The sequence below is a fragment of the Onychostoma macrolepis genome, chromosome 01 (genome assembly GCF_012432095.1).
Source record: "Onychostoma macrolepis isolate SWU-2019 chromosome 01, ASM1243209v1, whole genome shotgun sequence".
NCBI lineage: Eukaryota > Metazoa > Chordata > Actinopteri > Cypriniformes > Cyprinidae > Onychostoma > Onychostoma macrolepis.
Genome location: NC_081155.1, coordinates 9,153,387 through 9,171,653, shown reverse-complemented (window position 1 = coordinate 9,171,653; position 18,267 = coordinate 9,153,387). Strand labels below are relative to the sequence as shown.

Genomic DNA, 18,267 nt, shown 5'->3' with positions numbered 1-18,267 from the left:
TCCGGTAATTTCCCAACAATTTTGGGGGAGATCTTGCCAAGGACTTTGATCACCAGATCCCGAGTATTTTCTTGTTGATCTTCCTCCTTTATCCTTTGCAGTCTCAGGCCCCATCTTTGTCGATAGCTATTCGCCTTCAGCAGCTGAAGTTTGAGTTGTTTGTTTTCTTCTTTCAAGTCTAACATCTTCTTTTCCAGCGCTGAAATTCTCTCGTTATGGTTGGTGGTATCTTTGAGTTTTTCCACTGATTCATTCAGAAAAGTAATGGCCTGGTCAGTGTTTCTCACCGTTGTCTCCATAGAACCTATGGACCTTCACATTTTGCGGAAAGAGACTGAATGGCAAACCATAACCTTGTTGAGGTCACATTCAGGAGATGTAACGTTAGTCTTTCCTCTTTTTGGCGCTGGGCTTTGCACGGTAATGGAGTTGCCAAAGATTTGGATCTGGATCAACAGTGTCAACTGAGTCACTGGTTAAATCTGTCAGCATTGCATCATCAGGAATAATCACGGGGCGAATAATTGGGATGGCACGATATTTTTCTCCATGCTTGCCTCGGAGTGATGTTTCGCTTTGCGTTTGCCCATATGACCGAGTTTTCAAACAAAGTCAATATTAGTCCCTAAAAAATTGTTGACATGAAATGAAAAGAGAAAGTAGTTTTCCTCAACTTATTGCATGCAAATCTCGATGATGTCTGAGGATTAAGAGCGCATCACGTCTGCTCGGAACAGCGCCATCTTGGCCTGACATCCAGTGTGTACGGAACTGAACTGAACAACTAGTTGTTAATGATGTCACAAGAAGAAAGCCAATGTGCGTTGTAGCAAATCATCTCAAAAGGGAAATGCATATAAATAATTACAATTATTTACAGCAGCTGCCAGTAGTAACTGTAGCAGAATTAAATTGCCATCAACTAATCTGCTCGTCCAGTGAACATCCCAGACAGCAAACTTATGTGGGGCCCAGATGGGCGGCACCTGGGCCGTCTAACTGGGCCCCAGCCAGTTTTGTCCTCTGTTTCCATGAGGGCCCTACATGGGTCAGCCCAGAGGAAACAATGAAATGAACACTGCTCAGTATACATACTACAGAGTGAGTAAAAACGCATGCGCATACAGAATACTCTAATAAAATGTAAAAGTATTAAGAACGCTAAGGTGGAAAAAAAAATAAAACAATAAAATGTAATACAGCACATATCCATGATTTTAACCATGTCACATCTCAGGTGAAATGATATGGAATTACAGAGTTTATTCTTATTTATTCTGTAATATCTGTGTAGTATTTTATTTACTTCACTGTGTATATTGTAATATTACCCTTTAATGGCGTCTTATATATTTCTTATTAGGCTAGTCAACATTACAAAAGATAACATCAATCACCAACTCTAGTGGCGCAGATGGTAAAACGTGTGTTTTTCACATTTTGACGCGATCAACACAGGTTCGAATCCGCCTTTTAGCAAAGTTTTTTTCTCCCTTTTCAAATTTCAAATCGCATCAAAAAAGCATTTATTTTCAATAAAAATTAAGGAAAAATTGCATCTACTCATTCTGAAATTCACCTCTATCACTGATAAAACAATCAACCGAGCAGTAGCCCTCAAATTCTTTGAATGAATAAAACCCACACAGGACTCCCCTCCTGCCATTCCTGACATACCTAGGTGTGCAGTCTTTAAATACAGTATCTCACTGCACCGTAGGCACTGGGTCTGTGAATACGGCACCCGGCACTCCTGTCTGTATTGTGCAGAAAATGCACTCCAGTTCACAACACCTAATTTACATAAAAGAACAAACAATATTAAAGGCAAAAAAGCCATACAAGGAAAATATTTTAAATGTATTTTTAAATATTATAGGATGGTGTTAGAAAAAGAGTGTTGTTTGCTTTGTCTGTAAAGTACCTAAGAGATTTAATTTATAATCAGCATTAACCAACTAAATTAAAAAAGTTTGTCAAGTCAAAATTTAGGTTGGCTTGGCTTGAGAAAGCATAGCCTGAAACAATTTGAAAGTTTTACAGTTGAGGGCAATACAGTCTATCAGGGAAAAAAAAAAAAACAGATAGTTGAGATGAGACAGACAGAAAGACGAGAAGAGAGACAGACACTCAAATACTTTTTACAGTATTCACTACATGTTAAGGAGTTAAAGAACGATCTGTCTTGACATATGAAGTGGGCCTCTTCTCTGAATTTCGTCTCACTGATAATGTCCCTAAAAAGTCATTTGAACATGAAGGTAAATTTAAGAGGTAACACTTTACAATAAGGTGTCATTGGTTAACACTAGTTAATGTATTAATTAACATGAACTAACAATGAACAATACATTTGTTACAGTATCTATTAATTTTTGATAATGTTAGTTAATGAAAAAGATGACAAATATGAGAAACATACATACATACACACACACCAACACAAATGCACATTTTTAAGAAAACAAAAGTAAGTAAATGTTCCGTAAGTGAATGAACTATTATTGAACCTGTGTATTTACGGTAAATACATAGGTAACGTAGGTACGTGACGTCACCGCACTACTGCACATGCGTTTTATAGACATACCATACGTCACTTTGCGCATGCGCGGTAAACACATTTAGGTACCCGACGTCACCGCGCTACAGTCTGCAGCGAGGAGTACTTGAAAATAAGACTGGAGCAGCACTGCAGTTCATTAGATAATTAAGTGATTATCTAGTACTGATTGAGCATTAGTGACGAACATCTGCTTAAGAAAAAAGACGAGCAGAAACAAAACAACTACTATTGACTTCCAGCCACAGCCTGCAAAACAACTGCTAATAAAAGACATTAAATCTCTGAAGATCTCAGCAGAGGAGGATTAAACAACTCCACAAACAGCATTACTAGCATCATTATTACTAACCAGACTGATGTTATTTCTGTCAGACGTCTAGAGAAGATCTTATTGAAAAATACAGAGGTTCAGATGTTGATGTTTTATTGAAAGTAAGAGTTTGGTTTGAAGTCACCGTTATGGTGAATAACGTTTGCTTTAATAGAGCTCTTGACTCTTATGCTATTGTGTATGCTACTCTATATGTTTGTTTTCTTTGCCACAATATATTTAGAAAACACCTTGTGTGCAAATACATCTAAAAGCAAAGGTGATCAGCCGATGATGGTTGTTTGTTGATAGTCATGTAGATTTCATCATTATAAAGTAGTCTCTCTCATAGAGTCTCATCACTGTATGGAAATGGCTTATGATCAACAAATTAAATTTTCACATTACTAACGCTGAGGAAAAAAAAAACAGATCTGAGTTTAGATTCTTAGCTGTCAACTCTTTCAGACACACAGACATCAATAATCAGTGTATGAATCTCAACAACGGTGACACAATTTATGCTGTAATGCATGCTGGGAGCCATGGATGACTTTTGTGTGCTGCACCCAGAATGCATTGCAGCATGAATCATGTCACCGTTGATGAGATTCATACATTGATTCTTAATGTCTGTGTGTGTTTGTGAGGCAGGAGCTCAAAGCGTATTGTGAAAGATATATTTTAATATTCTTCTGCACTGTTGAATATAGATGCGCACACTCACATGTTAAGTGTTATTAATGTGAAATTATTATTACATCATCTGTACTATTAGAAATCAGTCTCTAGAATCAGGCCATTACTCAATGATTATACCTTGATCACCACAGTTTTTCTTGCTTGTCTTGCCATAACAAACACAGTTAAAACAGCCAGAGAAAAACTGAAGTTTTAAGGGCCAACCACCCAACTAAAACAAACGCTATTCTCCATAATGGTGACAAATATACTTTTCAATAAAACCAACATCTGTTCCTCTGTAATTCTCAAAAACTTTTGTAGAATTCTGACAGAAATAACGTTAGTAATAAGTGAAGCTAGTAATGCTGTTTGTGGAGTTGTTTAATCCTCTGCTGAGTTCTTGAGAGATTTAATGTCTTTTATTTGCAGTTGTTTTGCAGGCTGTGGCTGGAAGTCAATAGTAGTTGTTGTGTTTCTGCTCGTCTCTTTTTTCTTAAGCAGGTGTTTGTCACTAATGCTCAATCAGTACTAGATTAATCACTTAATTATCTAATGAACTGCAGTGCTGCTTCAGTCTTATTTTTAACACTCTGTAGTATGCATACTGAGCAGTGTTCATTTCATTGTTTCATCTGGGCTGACCCATGTGGGGCCCTCATGGAAACTGAGGACACCCATCTGGGCCCCACATAAGTTCATTGGCTGGGATTCAGTGTAAGTTCATATCAACTCTAAAGAAAGGATATGTTCATGGCCACAGAAAATACTTTCCTAAATATTAATGCATAAGAGCATGTCATACCCAGTCAACACATGAGATCACGTGATGATCACAGTGACATCACACCATTCTCATACGGTTATCCTCACAGTGAGAGTAATATATGAGATCATTGTGAACTCGAAAAGATGTGCGGGGTTCTTATTTCTGTCAGACATCTACAAAAGCACTTATTGAGAATTAACAGATTTAGATGATGATGTTTTATTGTTTTGTTTGACGTTACCATCGTGGTGATTAGTGTTTGCTTTAGTTGGGCTCTTGACCCTTGATTTTATAACAATATATTTTTTGGGGCTGCTGTAACTGTGTTTGTAAAGCGCATTTGTTATGGCAAGGAAAACCAAAAAGAGACTGCAACCAGGTGATATTGGTTTGTTACTGATGATAACAGTGCAACCATCACCTAGATTCAGTATGCGGTCTCTGTGAGGAGTTAATAATGTAAAGTTTTTAATAATAGCTTATGAAAAATTTTAAAAGCATGATAAAACACGAACATTTTGAAGTACTGTGTCATTTGAAAACAAAGAGAGACATCAATAATCAGTGTATGAATCTCAACAATGGTGACAATCAAAAGCTTCATGCTGCAATACATGCTGGGTACCTAGTCTCTGTACAGTGAGTGCACTTTGACCTCACATTAGTATGAGCACACAGTGAGGGCGCTGTGAGGTTACACTTTTAGCTCACTGTTACCTCACATTGTGACCTCATCACGAGTATCCTGTGAGCTCATGGTGACATCACTGTGAGATCAAATTGTTGACTGGGTAAGGATCAAAATCGTAAAGGGACATTAATTTGCAAGGCAGAATCAGAAACTCATGTAGTTTGTGCACAAGAGTTTTATTAACTAAACACTAACACAAACTAGTCTAACAAACAAACATACACTCACGTGTACATACAAAAGGGGAGCTAAATGAATGAAGCCATAAGAGAAACCAGAGAATGCAGTTATGGAAAATGAGTCAGAACCACCTGAGTTAAAAACCATCTGTGCCGTTTTACAACGGGTCTAACGCTTATACTAAACCTGTTTCGTTTAGTTAAATGTACAATACTTGCATTGCCTTGGTCGTTGAACGAGTGTCCGGATGCAGTCTTGGATGAAAGTTCTGATGGTTTAAAGGTTTGGTGGTGTTGGAGTTCTTCAAGTTCTTCCGGGTTTGAAGGGTGATGAACTCCAAAAGATGTTATTCTGGCTCGGTGGTGATTGGGAGAGTTTTCTCCCAGATGAAGGTGATGAGAGAACTAAGAGAGACATCAGATGAGATCCTAGGATCTTGGATGAATGGAAAGTCAAGGCCGAAGTTTGGCTCAAACTTAAGGTACAGAAGACTTCTAGCTTACATCCTCATCTTCTCAGTATCTTAAAAGAACCGCAGAGTGGCCTGTGACGAGGCCTGCCAGGCACGGTAGTGCCGGCCCTGGGACTTAGCAACCAGAAGATGGAGAGGGGATGAAAGATGAGTGAAGAGACTAAAATGCAAAAACTAGGCGGGTCACTGAAGTCAGGCCTTTTAAACCCTATGGAGGTCACACCCCTCGGGGGTCAAAGAACCAAAGGTGACTTTCACTTTTGGAGGGAAAATTTACGACTCTTTGTCTTAGACCATGGTATTTTGCATATTTGACTGGGGTTGATGCGAAAACTACTAAAGATTCTTAGAACACTAATATGTTGCATTGGTATAAACATTTAATATACACTCTCGATTAGATCATCCGATGACGAGTTCGTAGAGACCAAACATGGTACAGTTAAGGTTGTGTGAACGAGTGGTTCTATCATAAGCATGTATAAAACAGTATACAATACAAAAGACAATATACAAGAACAGTAATAATATACACAATGACCTGAGTATATGTGATAGGAAGGTCAAAGTAAAATATGTCTATGAATTAATGAAAGAAGTCATTTCCTAAAGCAGTATGTTTCTGTTTTAGAGAGAATTGAGTAGGGGAAAGATTCTCTCTACATACTTTTAGGTCATAAGGGGGAAGTTGTGGCCTAATGGTTAGAGAGTCGGACTTGTAATCCAAAGGTTGCGAGTTTGAGTTCGAGTCTCGGGCAGGCAGGAATTGTAGGTGGGGGGAGTGAATGTCCAGCGTTCTCTCTCATTCGTCCTGTGAATGTCCTCTCGCCACCCTCAATACCACAACTGAGGTGCCCTTGAGCAAGGCACCGAACCCCCAACTGCTCCCCGGGCGCCGCAGCGTAAATGGCTGCCCACTGCTCCGTGTGTGTGTTCACTGCTGTGTGTGTGCATGTTGGATGGGTTAAATGCAGAGCACAAATTCCGAGTATGGGTCACCATACTTGGCCGTATGTCACTTCACTTTCATAAAGTTCAGCTGAGGTGTCCTGGTTGCCATGGTAACCAGGGGTCTGTGGTCAGTCACAGAGGGGTCTGTGATTATTTGCTAATCTAATGAAAAATTGTGTGTCGGAACAAGTTAATGTGGTGATTTGTGCCATAAACCATTCTGTTTACTGTGTCAAGTTCTGCTGCTGGTGCCCCTGCATTTAACATTTGTGAGAGCCCTTTGTACAACTTATATTTCTGAATGTCCAACTTTCTCCTTCCTTCCCTTTGGGCAACTAAGGGCAATTAAAAAAAAATATATATAAAATTCAATAGCCTATATTATATGATCAAAATGCATTATATTTTGTATGTGTGATGTGTGTTAAATTCCCCTTCTCTCTATAAGCATCTAGATCTGAGACATTCCACATGCACAATAATCGTGAGGTTTTCCTTCTTGAATGTTCTAGATCTAGAACAGAGTAATTTAGTCATGGGAGACATCACTGCATCATTGAAAACAAGACCTTTTGTCATCCACATCAAATCCTAGCCTGGTAATACCAAACTCTGCTACTTCGCTTTGCTTCGTAGACAGAGTCTGGAAGGGCATAATTGACAAGCATTTACTTTCTCGTGGGGGGGGTGCTTGTCTGAAGTTTAAAATCATTGGTGTACCCGTAAGCCAATCACATAACGGTTGGTTATGACGTATGTTATTCACTGGCTCAGTCGCCTCGAACTTCCACTGTAAACACAGGTATGCGGCGAAAACAAAACCATCGAGCAAAATACCGGAATGAAGATGGCTGTGAACGACTTTTGCAGATTATGTGAAGTAAATCTACGCATCCACAATTATCGCCTTGCCGGACTTTGGCCTCCCCAGTTTATCGATGACGATCGGTAACAGTTGATGAATTCAACTTTTCCCAAAACCTGTCGGGAGTAGGGCCCCCCCCCATTTTTGCATAATGTTTAGCCTTTATTTACACAAATTTGATTCAGATTAGTTATTCAGATATCCAAAAATAATCATTTTCATAAGTCTCTTATGACTATTAAAATTATTGTACAGATTCAAAATATCACACAAAACTAATTATAATGCTGGATTTGTGATTCAGAATAAAACATCAGAATAATGAGAATGTTCTTGCAAGGCACTGTTTATAACACCATTATTAATTAGTCAGGAGTCTAAAATGAACATTTACAAGTTTCATTCAGTCACCATTTTTTACAAAATTACAACAAAGGATTTTGTCTCAAACAATATTATTTAAGATTTAATGATAGCATGCTATAGATTCATGTTTATTTATTTTTTTGTAATCAACGAATAGGTTTTATATAATTATGTAGCACATCCATAAATGAGGAGGCTGTGCTGGAGCTCAGTGATGCCGATGTATCGATCCCTGTGTTCTTTAATTTGGCTTTCCTCTCTTGTAGGCCAGTATTCAACCCAGGTCTGTTCTCCAAAAATGTACTGCAGACTAAAAACAACATAAAGTGAAGTCAAAACAGACATAATGACCGACTTAGCTACACTATATGCATTTTTGAAGCACATGCGTAATTTGAGGTGTAAGGATCAATAAAAAAAAAAAAAAAAAAAAAGGATGTTCAAGGTGATAAAAAGGAAAACTCTTTTAAAAAAATATTTCTATTCATGTTGTTTTTTATATATTTTGATAAACATTCAATACACTTTCAGTTTCACTTGAGCAAAACATGTATTTTAAAAAGAAGTTGTGATATATCATCATACATGCCTAAAGCCCAATTTATACTTCTGCGTCGGACCTACGCCGTAGCCTCTACGCCGTAAGCTGTGCGTCGGCTTTCATTTATACTTCTGTAACCACTGACTCTTAAAATCACTTTTACTATGATCAATACAACATCCATTCAATCAGAGACTAGACATACAACGAGTCTATATTCACTCTCAATGAGAGCAGTTCACTAATAGATGATTGTTATCAAAGATATATAACAACCAACTACTGATCATTTTCTCTGGGCTTTTGAGCTGTAACAAATACGTTTAAAGAACACATAGTTACAACAGCCAAAAAAAACAAGGAAAGAAGGAAAAAAACAACTAACACAGAAATCAACGGTCAAGAGCCCAACTAAAGCAGACACTGATCTCTAACATGGTTACTTCAAATGAAACAATAAATCAACATCTAAACCTTAGTTAATTCTCAATAAGATCTTCTGTAGATGTCTGACAGAAATAAAGTCAGTCTGGTTATTAATAAGTGGAGTTGGTGATGCTGTTTGTGGGGTTGTTTAATCAGATTTTGAGAGATTTAAAGTATTTTATTTCAGTTGATTTCATCTAAGGTTATGGCTGAAGTCAGTTGTTGTTCTTGTGTTTCTCTTTTCTTCAGTGATTCTGTTTGTTAACAGCAGGTGTTCATCACTAATACTCAATCAGCACTTAATTAATCACTTAATTACTTAACTGCAATGTATATCTTATTTTAGTGAACTCAACTGAAATAAGTTCAGAGCACTCATAATTGTTAGTTTAAAAAACTTAAATGTTTTAGGACAATCAGTTGCCTCAAATGGTTTGAGTTATCCTAACTTGGGTTTTTAAGGCAATTGGTTTACTCAAACTTTTAGGGTTACCGTGACTTGTCGGGCATATATCTGATTTAGTGAACTCAACCGAAATAAGTTCAGAGTACTCATAACTATTAGTTTTATGAAACTTAAACCATTTGAGGCAACTGATTGCCATAAAACATTTGAATTAACCTAACTTGTTGGGTTTTACAGTGTGTCCTAAAATTGAGGCATAAACATTTTTTGTATTTTTAAATTTTTTAACGGTCTCATCTTTATCCTCAGGGGTGGGAAATTAACAGCCAAAAAAATTGTAATGTTTTAAGTCAAGGGTCGAAAGCCCAACTAAAGCAAACACTGACCTCGATAATGGTAATTTAAACAAAACTAAAGCATCAACATCTAAAGTCAATCTGGTTAGTAACGTGTGAAGCAGGTGATGCTGTTTAGGGAGTTGTTTAATAATCCTCTGCTGAGATCGTGAGAGATTTAATTTCTTCTTTTATCTTGTGTTGATTTCATCTAAGGCTGTGGCTGAAGTCAGTTGTAGTTCTCGTTTTTCTGCTCATCTCGTCTCTTTTTTTCTGTTCTTTCTCTTTCTTTCAGTGATTCAGTTTGTTAACAGCAGGTGTTCTTCATTAATGCTCAATCATCACTCAATTACTAAACTAATTATCTCATTAACTTTAACACTGCTTCAGTGTTACTTTTTTAACACTCTGAGTGTGGATTATATATACACTGGGAGTGTTGATTTAACACTGGAGGTTTTACTGTGTAGGTTAACTCAAATATTTTAAGACAATAAGTTTCCTCAAACTGTTTAAGTTTTTTAAAACTAATAGTTATGAGTACTCTGAACTTATTTCAGTTGAGTTCACTAAATAAGATATATGCCCAACAAGTCACAGTAACTCAAACCGTTTGAGTAAACCGATTGCCTTATAAACCCAAGTTAGGATAACTCAAACCATTTGATGAAACTTATTGTCTTAAAACTTTTAAAAGTTAAAAACTTAAAAGTTTTTAAATCTAACAATTATGAGTGCACTGAACTTATTTCAGTCAGACATCTACAGAAGATCTTATTGAGAATTAACTAAGGTTTAGATGTTGATTTATTGTTTCAATTGAAGTAACCATGTTAGAGATCAGTGTCTGCTTTAGTTGGGCTCTTGACCCTTGACTTCTGTGTTAGTAGTTCTGTTTCTTCTTTTTCTCTTGTTGTTGTAATCATGTGTTCTTAGAACATGTTTGTTATAACTCAAAAGCCCAGAGGAAATGATCAGTAGTTGGTTGTTATATATTTATAATGACGATCATCTATTAGTGAGCTGATCTCATAGAGATTTAACATAGACTCATCGTATCTAATTTCTGATTGAACGAACATATTGATTATAGTAAAAGCGATTCTGAGAGCCACTGTTTCTGTGATAGTCAGTTAATATAAAGGACTTTCCAAACAGTTTGTCCACAAAAAGTTTTAATCTATGGCAGCAATTAGACTCACACAGACATCAAGAATCAGCTTGTGAACCTCAACAATGGTGACCAATAAAAGAAAATAAAAATCTGTGTGAGTCCAGTTGCTGCCATAGATTGAAACTTTTTGTGGACAAACTGTTTGAAACTCCTTTGTTAACTGACTGTCACAGAAACACTTTTACTATAATCAATACAACATTCACTTAACCAGAGATTAGACACAACTCACTCTCAATGAGATCAGTTCACTTACAGATGATTGTCAAAATAAATATATGACAACCAAATACCGATCATCTCCTCTGGGCTTTTGAGCTGTAACAAATATGTTTGAGGAACACATGGTTACAACAACCAGAGAAAGAGAGAGAAAAAAAAAAAGAACATCTAACACAGAAGTCAAGGGTCAAGAGCCCAACTAAAACAGACACTGATCTCTAAAATGGTTACTTCAATTGAAACAATAAATCAACATCTAAACCTTAGTTAATTCTCAATAAGATCTTCTGTAGATGTCTGACTGAAATAAGTTCAGAGCACTCAAAACATTTAAGTTTTTAAAACTAACAATTATAAGGCAATCGGTTTACTCAAACGGTTTGTTACCCTAACTTGTTGGGTTTTACAGCGATGAACTGTTGCCTACTAACAATAGAGTTAATGTTACTCAATTTTTATAAGTAATTAGTTATGTAATTTAATGAAAAATATTAGGTAGACATTACTTAATTTCTTTTAGTTTGTCATAGCTGTAAAATTTAGGTACTCTTTACTCAATATATAGGATAGAATTTACGCAAACAAAGTGAGTGCAAATTGTTACCTCAATTTTATTGAGTAAATATAGTGGATTACTCAGTTTTATTGAGTAAATATAGTGGATCACTTTTTTCAGTGATAGGCAATTCATCACTGTCTGATCACCTTATTTCATTACAGAACAGCGAGAAAACTATACAAACAACATATCACATTAAAAAGCATTAGAATTCGCCAAAGCTTAAAACATTATTCACGACTGCTGTATAGAAAGATTAAATTAAAGGTTTAAGGCAAACTTGTTGCATTAAATATAATGCTCACATTTTTCATGCACTGACTTTATGATTTTAATAAAGAAATATATCCAGCCCATAGACGATAATTAAAAACAAGTCTTATGATATCGAGTTATATTCTCTGTGATTGCGTGCAACGATTGAATGTCATTATACTGTGAACAAGAATGGGAGGTTAATCACAATAAATATAATGAAAAAATTAAAAAATTAAATTAAATCAGTTTGAGTGTTCCTCTGGCAGTAACTTGAGCTGCGTGCTCGTGTGGACGCGAGTATAAACCAGGCTTTAACTATAAGCGCGCTGCTATTCAGCTTCCACACGCCGCACAAACACTTGAAAATGAGCACATTTAATATTGACATTATAGCCTACATGTAATATAGAGCGGCCCCCTCATTTTAAGATGGGCCCCCCCAAAATTAAAATTCTGGCTACGCCAATGTCGTGCCTCCTATAAGAGACTAAAGAGTATGTATCTTGTGGTAGACGTTGCCTGTTTTAGGGTTAATCTCTAGACAATTACAGCACACATTTTTGACTTTAACCAACACATACATGACCAGAATTAACTTACTTTAAAATATGTTCATCATAGAGGATTTGTGTTTTGTATCTTATTTTAATCAAGTGTCTATTCTTCGTTACTAAAATGCATTATGATAGAAAACAACCGTCACGTAATTGAGCCATGAAAAACACTCTACAGACTTTAAATGCATAAATCTCAGGCAAATCCTGCTATTTGCAGACACACAGTGGACACCTACCTTCCTTCGAGCTTTGGCAGGTCAACAGATTTGCCCATGATGAGGTATGGCTTGCCTTTTACCAGTGCTAAATGTTCTCTGCAACTTGGGCGAGCCAAAACTTTTATCACTTTCCCCTCAACACCCTCATCAGTGCCTAGAAGACAGAACAGCGTTTAGGAAACACTTCTACTGCAGTGCAATTTAGCCTTGTGTAGAGCATTATTGGAGAAAGACAACTGTATTTAACAGGAATCAGAAACATTTCAAATGCATTTCATGATCAGCGGAGAAACATGGAGGGAATAATGAACCGTACCTTCTTTTAGTACCTGATCCACCTTCATGTCGTAGATGTCAGAGTACTGTTTCAGATCCATCCCCACCACTGTGGCTTTATAAACTGTTAAACGTATTATATTGTTATCTGGATGTAGGACTATAAGGCTCAGGCCAAACATTTTTATTGCATTCTTACAAGGGTTAAATAAATGACTTACCTTCTTCTGAAGAACACAAACTAAGATATTTCCCAAAGAAATGACATTTAAAACAAAATTCTGTAAAAAAACTAAACAAAACAAAAAGCATTTGTGTGATTTCACCGCTCACTAAAGAACCACTGCAGGTGAATTAGTCAAAGGCAGGGTAAGTGATCTGGTTCAAAAATGTTTTTGTTATGCTGCCTGCCTGTCAATATATGTATTTACATACCTCCGTGCACCCTGTTTGCATTGATACGTCATCAGCGCGTTCCATTACGCTATTGCAGACCGAGCGAGAATGGAAGGCTTTATTACTGTAATATTATGTGCTTTGTACTGTAATGTTTTCTCACGGTGAATGAGACATGATCTGACAGCGTTGCATTAAAGCCTCCACCAACGCCGTCTCTCATCTCTCTGGTCTGCCTGTGCACGTTCATGTGTTTTGAAGGAGGCGTGGCTTTGGAGAGTGATTTGCAGGGAGGGGGGGATCTTATGCTCTCAAAGCTAGCTTGCTATTGCTAACCTCTCCAAAATCGCCTACCATATCTTTCACAGCTCATTGGAGAGGGAGATGTACAGTGAAGACTTAAATTTGGGTCTGTTCTTCACATTTGGCTTCAGGAGACTTGTTTGCCATTTTTGGAACTTAACATGGTCACAATGAAAAGAGCGTCAGATTACATGAAATCTGTTCTGGTTTTGCAAATAGCAGTGCCCCGACTTTTTTTTTTTTGTAATATGTCTATGATTTATATTTTGTGGTTGTATATATGATTTTTGTTATTTTTTGGAAGTGCAAGCTTGTTCACTATGAAAAGAGCAACATGAAACAATGAGAGTGAGTAAATAATGCATCTTAATTTCTTGAAGTATGACAGTTATGAACAATCCATTTACCATAATCCATTCCACCTTCACAGGCTTTATTTAAACGCTCCTCTTCACTGGTATTGTTTTTCATCTGGAAAGTGCAGTTTTCTGTGTTCAGAGAAGTTAAGTGTCATACACACGCATATACACTTGTAATTTCACACACACGCACTTTCCTCCAATAGGGTCTCGCTGCAGACTTGCACTTGCACTTTCAGATACTTGCGCTTCTGCATGTGACGTCACTTGCAGTCTTTATTTTTTATTTTGTTCTATTTATTTATTTTTTTGTTTGAATCTCTCAACATTTTACAACAGTAGCCAGGTGGTGAAGAAAAGAAAAAATAAACTAAATAACATTGGCACTCCCCGCTATCTGCGACATCACCTGCAATCGACACAAATCACGTGTGTTGATAATGGAGACAAGATGCTGCGGTTGTGATTAAATGATTAAAACTAATTTAGTACTATACCCAGTCAACACGTGAGATCACGCGATGATCACAGTGACATCACACCATTCTCATACGGTGATACTCACAGTGTGAGTAATATATGAGCTCATTGTGAACTCAAAAAGATGAGTGGGCTTCTTATTTCTGTCAGACATCTACAAAAGCGCTTATTGAGAATTAACAGATTTAGATGATGATGTTTTATTGTTTTGTTTGACGTTACCATCGTGGTGATTAGTGTTTGCTTTAGTTGGGCTCTTGACCCTTGATTTTATAACATTATATTTTTTGGGGCTGCTGTAACTGTGTTTGTAAAGTACATTTCTTATGGCAAGGAAAACCAAAAAGAGACTGCAACCAGGTGATATTGGTTTGTCTTTGTGAGAAGTTATTAATTTAAAGTTTTTATAATAGCTCTGTGATTATACAGTATAGGACCCAGCAGTGTCATAATCATTTAAAAGTATGATAAAACAAACATTTCGTACTACTATGTCATTTAAACACAAAGAGAGACATCAAGAATCAGTGTATGAATCTCAACAATGGTGACAATCAAAAGCTTCATGCTGCAATGCATGCTGGGTACCTAGTCTCTGTACAGTGAGTGCACTTTGACCTCACATTAGTATGAGCACACAGTGAGGGCGCTGTGAGGTTACACTTTTAGCTCACTGTTACCTCACATTGTGACCTCATCACGAGTATCCTGTGAGATCATGGTGACATCACTGTGAGATCAAATTGTTGACTAGGTAACGTACAGGGTCCTGCAAAAAAAAAAAGACGAGACCCGCAAATCCGTGGCCACAGAACAGCAGAATATGAACGCAATGCGCAAAGTCTCTCGTTAAGCATTTTTCTCCTGTAGAAAAACATAAACACTTAATATGGCTTAATGTATTAAGATACATTAAGTGCAATTAAAAATTCAAATTCGATATATTATTTAATGTACTACAAGGCAAGCAGATGGCCATGAACACAATGCACAAACTTTCACTTGTCCTCCCATACAGCAAAACGCTTAATGTGGCATAATAATGGACTAAGATAAAGACAAACACAAAACTTTGCGTGCTGCGTTTATTCTGGGCTTACCTGCTTGCCTGTAAATATTAGTTATGTATGTTTTAATAATGAAGAGGAGCATATTGAGTTTGGTCTTTATCATCTTAGTCTATTATGCCACATTTTGCCATATTTTGCAGTATGGGAGGAAAACACTATATACATATTCATTATATTAATAAACTGAATATTGAATTTGATATTTTAATAGCACTGTCTTAATACATTACTAAGCCATATTAAGTGTTTATGTTTTTCTACGGGAGGAAAATGCTTAACGAGAGACTTTGCGCATTGCGTTCATATTCTGCTGTTCTGTGGCCACAGATTTGCAGGTCTTTTCTTTTTCTTGCAGGACCCTGTACGTTATATAGTACTAAATTCGTTTTAATAATTTTATCACCACCACAGCGTCTTGTCTCCATTGGCAACACGCACGATTTGTGTCGACTGCAAGTGACGTCACAGATAGCGGAGAGTGCAAGTGACGATTGCAAGTGACATTGTAATTTAGTTTCTTTTTTGTTGTTGAGAGATTCAAACAAAAACAATAATAAAAAATAAATAAATAAAGACTGCAAGTGACGTCACTTGTGGAAGCGCAAGTGTCTGAGAGTGCAAGTCTGCAGCCAGACCCTTCTCCCCATCATTCATATAAATGATGAAAATAACAATGTTTAACTTTTTCCATGTAAAGAGGCCATTATCATGAAACAGGTTCTTCAATACTCTTTTGAAGCTAAATTTGATTAACTATGCAAACAAAAGGAGGAAGTAGTATGAATACTGTGAATCCTAAAGACCAGATAAATTATTATTCCAGCTGGTTTCTAGATGTGATGATTTAAATAAAACACTGCAACAGTACAGGAGATGGTCTCTTTACACCATTATTTGTGAGTGATGATACCTTCTGCACACTGGCACAGGTCTCCTTTACACAGTCTGTATAGAGCGCCATCTTCCCTGTCGGGGTGGTAGAACTTTGTACAGCGTGCATCTAAATAAATACATACAAATTTTAATGCAAGGAGGTCATCCGATTAAAAAGAAGGTTTAGGTGTAGGGTTAGGGGAAAGAATAGTGGTTCTCAACCGGGGAGTGATCTGCGCGGGTTTGGAGGGTTGGGGGGTTCAATACACTTTAAGTTCAATAACTTAAAGTATATTCAATTCATTTATTTTAAGATTAATATGTTTAATAATAATAATAATAATAATGATAAATAACAGCACCACCTCTCTTGTACGTATTCTGTTTTTCAGAGCAGCTCAAGGCATTTCTCATCGCGCTGTGTGAAATACAGACTGAACAGCGACTCAAAACTCCGGACCGCTGCATGAGTATATGATACGCAAACTACAACTCCCGGCCAGATAAAGCAAGCGAGTGTCGCACTGGTAAAATTTTGATGGATGATGATTGTAATCACGATTACAGTGACATACAGGAGTTGTGCATTAGATGTGCATGTGTCCGTTATTATTAATGCGCAAACTAATCGTGTATGAACACTACAACATCATATTTCTGCACGAAGACAGTTCAGTATATTTACATAGTTGTCAAAATTAATGTACAGCGAGTGTTTTATAACGGATGCTCGCTGAATGTTTAAATCACTTGAATTTTTATTTAAAAATAATTACATGGAATTGAAAAGTAATAACACTAGAATACAAAGGCTTTTGTGAATAGGAAAGGTTGGGGGGCCTTGCAGTATTGACTCGGAGAGGAGGGGGGCCTTGGAGAAAAAAGGGTTGAGAACCACTGGGATAGAATATACAGTTTGTACAGTATAAAAACCATTATGACTATGGAGAGTCCCTGTAAGCAACATATGCCAACGTGTTTGTGTGTGTGTGTGTACATGCACCAAAAGCTCACCTGGTGAGTAATATTCATATATTGTGACTGCAGCAGGTTGTAGCTGACCCACATTATGCGTCTGGTGCATTCTGAAAGCAATTGTTTCTGTCTCTTTATGAGAAACCTATTGAGACATAAATTGCACAGTGTAAGCTGCCCACATTATTTGCACAAGCGACAAATAATAAATAAGTAAATATATGTATATGTATGTATATATATATATATATATATATATATATATATATATACACACACACACACACACATACATATTTATTTTTTTATTATTATTTATTTTTTGGAGTATACAAAGGATAATGCAATATCAATTTACACGTTTTTTTTTTTTTTTTTTAACAGTACTAAGGGTGAACATAAACAGTCAAAACCTTAGTGAGCCCTTGCCCCACAAACCCCCCAAAGGACCCCCCCTCCCAAAGGAGGAGAATAAAACAAGGAAGTACCCCCCAAAAAAATAAAAAATCAATGCAACAACAACAACAAAAAAAAAGGTCAATGCAACTAAATAATTATCCATTGAAGTATAATGAAAAAAAAAGAAAAAAAAGCAGATATCCATAGGTTAAAAAAAAAAAAAAAACACAACACACCTTACAAATCAAAGATATTTGGTATATTCTAGATAAAATTAAGTAGAGGATCCCAGTTTTTGTAAAATTTGTCAGTGGAACCTCTTAATGTGAACTTAATTTTTTCGATGTATAGAAAAGACATCAAATCTTCTAACCACGAGAATGTGGGAGGAGGTTTAGAAGACTTGCAGTGCAATAAAATCTGTCTCTGAGCTATCAGTGAGGCAAAAGCTAAAACATTAGCATACTTTCTTGAAAGTTCATCCAAAACCGCCGGTGCACCAAAAATAGCAATCAAAGGACACGGTTCAAGGTAAATATTGAAAGTGTTAGAAAAAGTATCAAAAAAGGAATACCAAAAATCTTCCAAC

At 36.6% G+C, this 18,267-nt stretch overlaps 1 protein-coding gene across 1 annotated transcript in view; it reads right to left on the bottom strand.

Annotated features, from left to right (window-relative positions):
- Positions 1-7,815: 7,815 nt before the first annotated feature.
- LOC131545870 (complement C3-like) overlaps positions 7,816-18,267 on the bottom strand; it is a 109,890-nt gene continuing 99,438 nt past the window's right edge. The window contains exons 36-41 of the mRNA XM_058785070.1: positions 17,319-17,424; positions 16,342-16,431; positions 13,930-14,010; positions 12,864-12,947; positions 12,566-12,701; positions 7,816-8,161 (exon numbers count right to left, since the gene is read on the bottom strand). Of these exons, the coding sequence (XP_058641053.1) occupies positions 8,020-8,161; positions 12,566-12,701; positions 12,864-12,947; positions 13,930-14,010; positions 16,342-16,431; positions 17,319-17,424 (639 nt within the window). The 3' untranslated portion in view covers positions 7,816-8,019. The remainder of the gene's footprint in view (positions 8,162-12,565; positions 12,702-12,863; positions 12,948-13,929; positions 14,011-16,341; positions 16,432-17,318; positions 17,425-18,267) is intronic.